Source organism: Sinocyclocheilus anshuiensis, unplaced genomic scaffold, assembly GCF_001515605.1.
Source record: "Sinocyclocheilus anshuiensis isolate Anshui unplaced genomic scaffold, SAMN03320099.WGS_v1.1 scaffold324, whole genome shotgun sequence".
NCBI classification, from domain to species: Eukaryota; Metazoa; Chordata; class Actinopteri; order Cypriniformes; family Cyprinidae; genus Sinocyclocheilus; species Sinocyclocheilus anshuiensis.
Genome location: NW_015554081.1, coordinates 18464 through 23735, shown reverse-complemented (window position 1 = coordinate 23735; position 5272 = coordinate 18464). Strand labels below are relative to the sequence as shown.

Below are 5272 nucleotides of genomic sequence, written 5' to 3'. Positions count from 1 at the left end.
ATATATATATGTATGTATATTTATTTATATATTTAGCTATTTGTAATGTTTATCATGTACTACTATGTAATTTTTAACATTTCTATTTTCATATTATATACAGCTATATAAACATTAATTATATTTATTTATTCATCAGGAGGAAGTGACACCCCCTTTATATATGTCATTTAATTATAGAATTATATATGTGATAATATATACTATATATATTATAATTAGCCATTTATAATATTTATAAGACATACTATTGTGTATTTACTTGTAGTTTTATTTATTTTTGATTATTTTACTCTTCCTGTTTCCTATTATATACAATAGGGCTACAGTACATGTACGCATGTAGGTATATGTCACATTACAGAAGTCGGATGGGTTTGGAAAGACATCTCATGACATGTTTGTGACGCATGTCTTTGTTTGGTTGTTAACTGGAGGAAGTGACACCCTCTTTTGAATGTTTCCTCCACTCACAAGCGCCGTGTGTGTTTGTCCTGTAGTGTAGTCAGTTCTCTGTCTGAAGTACGTGTGCTGGAATGTAAAGCAATTTAAGTGACCAACGCACACTGATCAGCCCACTAACACACACCGACCATGACCCACACACACACGCCACACTCAGAATCACTTAACACACACCCTTAAAGAGACAGTACACCCCAAAATAAATGCTGTCATCATTTCCTCATCCCAAACCCGTATGACTTTCTTCTATGTGTGAATCCCAAATATAGGTGCTTATAAGATGAAAACAAAACAAAGACATAAATGTGTGAGTGAATAATGTCAGAATTTCTCACTATGGATGAGCTGTTCCTTAAGACGCTCTCGTTAGACTGTGTCGTGGATTTACTAGGACTTTGATGTCAAAGGTCATCGTCGGGGTCACTGATAACAGGCCAGACGAGTTCTTTAGCTGAGCTGATTCGACTCCAGACGTGTTTTTGAGATGCTTGTCTGCACAAGGTTAAGGCTTTTATCTAGTCTTGAGTGGCAGAAATGAGCTTTGTTTTTCCACTAGGGCCTGTTTACTGTGAACGCAGCCTGACATGACTGCTGCTGCATGGATTTCTGCGTAGAAACTTTGGCAAGGCAGCGTAACGCTGGAAATAACAGGGTGTTTGAGCCAAAAAAACCCAAGTGCCCTCCCTTAGAGAGAGAGTGTGTGTGTGTGTGTGTGTGTGTGTGTGTGTGTTGTGCTGTGCGTCTGTTGTTATTGTCACCAGGTTTTACTGCCACGTACACACACACACACACACACATACATTGACAGCAGGCCTGCTGTGTTTTCTGACGCTGTGTGTTTGTTTATTTTGTTCTCTGCAGACTTTCCCACGCACACAGATCTGCCATCAAGGTCATCAGAAGGATGCAGTACTTTGTGGCTCGACGGAAATTTCAGGTACTTTTATTTTGTATGTCAGAATCAAGAGATCAAGTGCAGTTTCGTGTGTGTGTGTGTATATACTGTGTATATATATATATATATATATAATAGGAAAATTTACTATTCCTATTACCCTATTTTCTTATTATATTATTTTCACCACACCACACACACATATATGAATCTCTTCATATTTTAGTGCATATTTATAAAAATTCTATAAAAAAGTGAAAATGACTTTAGTTTTCATGCTTTCAATGAGCCTCATTCATGAAACATGAGCAGATCGAATTTGTTTGAACGCTCATAAAACAAAATAATCACTTCGAATAGTTTTGTGAAAAATGTACACAAAAATTTGTTCTTGTAAACAACCCAATTAGTCAAGAAGCTACTAAAACAATTATTACATTAGCATATATGCGTTTAGCAGACACTTTTAGCCAAAGCAACTTACAAAAGAGAAACCAAAGCAATTCAAAAACAGTGATCTAAACCCAAATTAATAAATATGCTCAAGTAAACTTTCAGTCAAAACTGAGACAAGTTGCATACCTTTGCTATTGTTGTTATTGAGTTAAATTGAGCTATAATAACAAAGCGAGGAAGTTCAAGTCCTGAGGGAGCTGTGATGACAATGACTCTCATGGATGCCGTCTCTGTCCCGCAGCAAGCGAGGAAACCGTACGACGTGCGGGACGTGATCGAGCAGTATTCGCAGGGCCACCTGAACATGATGGTCCGCATCAAAGAGCTCCAGAGAAGGTGAGACTCCATGTGACGTCACCTCAGAGTTTATTCCCGTTCCTTCCCACAAAATTAGTGGCGTAGGTGGGATTTCCAAACAATCGCTGTGTATTTCACAGTTTCCTGCTGTTTTTCCTCTCGCAGGTTGGATCACACGTTGGGAAAACCAGGAATGTTCCTGCCAGGTACAGGAAAACTGAGTTTTTAAATGTTCCCACATCAAATACACATTCAAAATGCATGAAAAAAGCACAAAAAAATAAGCACAAAATCGTAATTGGTGGTCGACCGATATTGGTTTTTTGACTGCCGATGCCGATATCAGTCGATCGATATAAATGTATTTATTTTAATTAATATGCGTAGGTGGGATTTCCAAACAATCGCTGTGTATTTCACAGTTTCCTGCTGTTTTTCCTCTCGCAGGTTGGATCACACGTTGGGAAAACCAGGAATGTTCCTGCCAGGTACAGGAAAACTGAGTTTTTAAATGTTCCCACATCAAATACACATTCAAAATGCATGAAAAAAGCACAAAAAAATAAGCACAAAATCGTAATTGGTGGTCGACCGATATTGTTTTTTTGACTGCCGATGCCGATATCAGTCGATCGCTATAAATGTATTTATTTTAATTAATATTTAAGAAATTTGAAATCATTTGAAAATGGATCAAAAACTACATTTGTAAAATAAACATAGTTATACTTTAGATGACAAAGTATTTTCCACAAATAAATAAATATTTAATAAAAATATGATTAAAAAGGAAGTAAACTGTAACCAACAGAGCACTCAGTATTCTGGGAAGTTTGTGTGCATTAGGAATCATATTTTTTCAAATAAAGCCAAGGTAACACTCATTTTAAATAAAGCACACAGTGGAAATGACATGAATATGACAGTGGGCAAATGCATAAAGCACAGCATAATTTGAAATCACGAATTTAATGTTTAAAGCATTCAATTTGCACGGACCGAAAGTCAAGCAGAGAACACGCAATCATGCAGGTCACATGCACACTTCACAAGATCTCACAACTGGATTCGACTAAGTTTGCAAGGTTTGTGAAATTAAATTTTCATTAGCCATTCAAAGATTTGTTTAAATTATGTAAATGTGTATTTGCTGAATGCTGACGGCAAACGAGAAAGTATTATAATGTTTGCCTTTCTATTACTAATAATATAAAAGCAATCGTTATAATACTTTTTGTATACATTTTAATTAATTTGTTTATATTTGTATTTGTTTCATATCGATGCCGATATTTGAAAAATGCCAAATATCGGCCACTAATCGTAACGCTTCTGTGATCTATTATACTTGTTTTTTAAGTAAAGAGTTTAAACAATGAACCCAGATTGTTAATTGAAACTAAACTGCAAACGTGGAAACACACGCAAGTGCAGAAACCATTTTGATTATAACATTGCATGCATCTCATTAACATGTAACAATAATAATTCAATATACGGCAACTTTACCCACTCTAAACAGATGCTAGCCAATCAGAAGTCATTTACAAGTTAAATGACCTCTGATTGGCTAATAGAATACATACTTGCAAATACAGACATCACATCCATCTCATTAACGTGCAGCCTCCCATATTACAACTTGAATAGACCAAAGTGAATAAAGGAGGGAAATGTAATGCAAACTAGCCACCTTTCGCAGAAAATGTTGCATTTTTAGCTCAGAGTAGGTAATTTGTGTGATTCCAGTAGATCCGATGCGTTTTTGATACTTCAGTACAAAACAGTGCTGCTCTTTGACAAAAAGTGATTTTTAAATGTTACAATAGTGAATTTATAATGTCTAAATATAAATCCAAATTGGCAAATGAGCCATTGAGTGATCCATTATGGCCATCTACTGGTTATAGTGGTAATATCATGTTGTTTTCGTTTTAAAAGTGTTTGTTTTCCACCAGATGCCAGAAATCTCTCACCTAAACATATTTTCCATGAATTATCTCAATGAATAAAAATGACAAAATGCAGATCTTGAATTTAACATACAGATATTGTTCCCATTTTATATAAAATATACAAAAAAGGAATAATTGTGAGCCGAATAAATAATAATAAAAATGACAAATCCCTCCCAAACTGCGTAATTAAAAAGTGAGCATTATTAAAAAACACTTTTTTTTCACCCCTGATGAGTTTTCAACCTTCCAAGCACAAGCTAGTTACAGTAGCAAGAACTGCCTGTTTAAATAAAAAGATGGAAAATAGATTGAAAAAGCCAATTGTGATGGAAAAAGACTGCAAAACGTTTTAAAATTGATATATGAGTTATATATAGAAGTTTTGCCTCGTATAAAGTGTACTGTTCTGGTTTTCAGCCACTTGGTAGTGAAACACGTGAAGAAAACTAAAGAAGCCTTTTATATGAGCAGGGTGGTTTAATAAAACACTATTAATATTAATATTAATAACAGCTTTTGGCTGTTACATACTGAAAATAATTACTTCTGACTGTCTTATTATTTATCTTTATTGTGTTTTCAGAGAAAGGTGTGGATAAGGAACATTATACAGTGGGAGCCCGGCTCATCCGACTGGAAGATAAGGTACAATAGAGACTTTTTAGACTGAATTTGTCTCCAGAATGTGACATTCTCTAACCATTAGATCATGTCCACTCGATCTCAGAGAGTGCTGAGATTTCACATTTCATAAACAATAAGTCTGAGTTAGCCCACGGATGCTATCCGAATCCTCTGGCTGAAAGTGTAATCATGTAGTTGCGATCTGCTCATCCTGCTCAGACAGAGGACACGCATGCTTCCCTTCAGTCTGTTGTGTTTGTAGAGGAAGCCAGACTGTGATTGAGCTTTGAGGATTTTCAGAGATAATGTGACGCAAATCTGTCAAATGAATCTCAGCAGACGCTCTGCAGCTTGGGTGTCTTCTCCAGCGAATGCGTATCTGATGTGAGTCTCACTGGTGCTGTTACAGCAGATCAATCTATTTTCTATTTTCCATCCTTATATATAAATCGTAATATTAATTAATATTTTGGATTAATTTTGCATCCAAAATAAACGTTTTTGTTTACATAATATATGTGTGCATACTGTGTATATTTATTGTGTACATATAAATACAAACACATGCATGTATATA

At 35.4% G+C, this 5272-nt stretch overlaps 1 protein-coding gene across 1 annotated transcript in view; it reads left to right on the top strand.

Annotated features, from left to right (window-relative positions):
* Positions 1–5272, top strand: part of LOC107669036 (potassium voltage-gated channel subfamily KQT member 1-like) — a 112369-nt gene that overhangs the window by 104775 nt on the left and 2322 nt on the right. Inside the window, exons 13-16 of the mRNA XM_016461136.1 lie at positions 1327–1402; positions 2058–2152; positions 2279–2319; positions 4655–4716. Coding sequence (XP_016316622.1) covers positions 1327–1402; positions 2058–2152; positions 2279–2319; positions 4655–4716 — 274 coding nt within the window. The remainder of the gene's footprint in view (positions 1–1326; positions 1403–2057; positions 2153–2278; positions 2320–4654; positions 4717–5272) is intronic.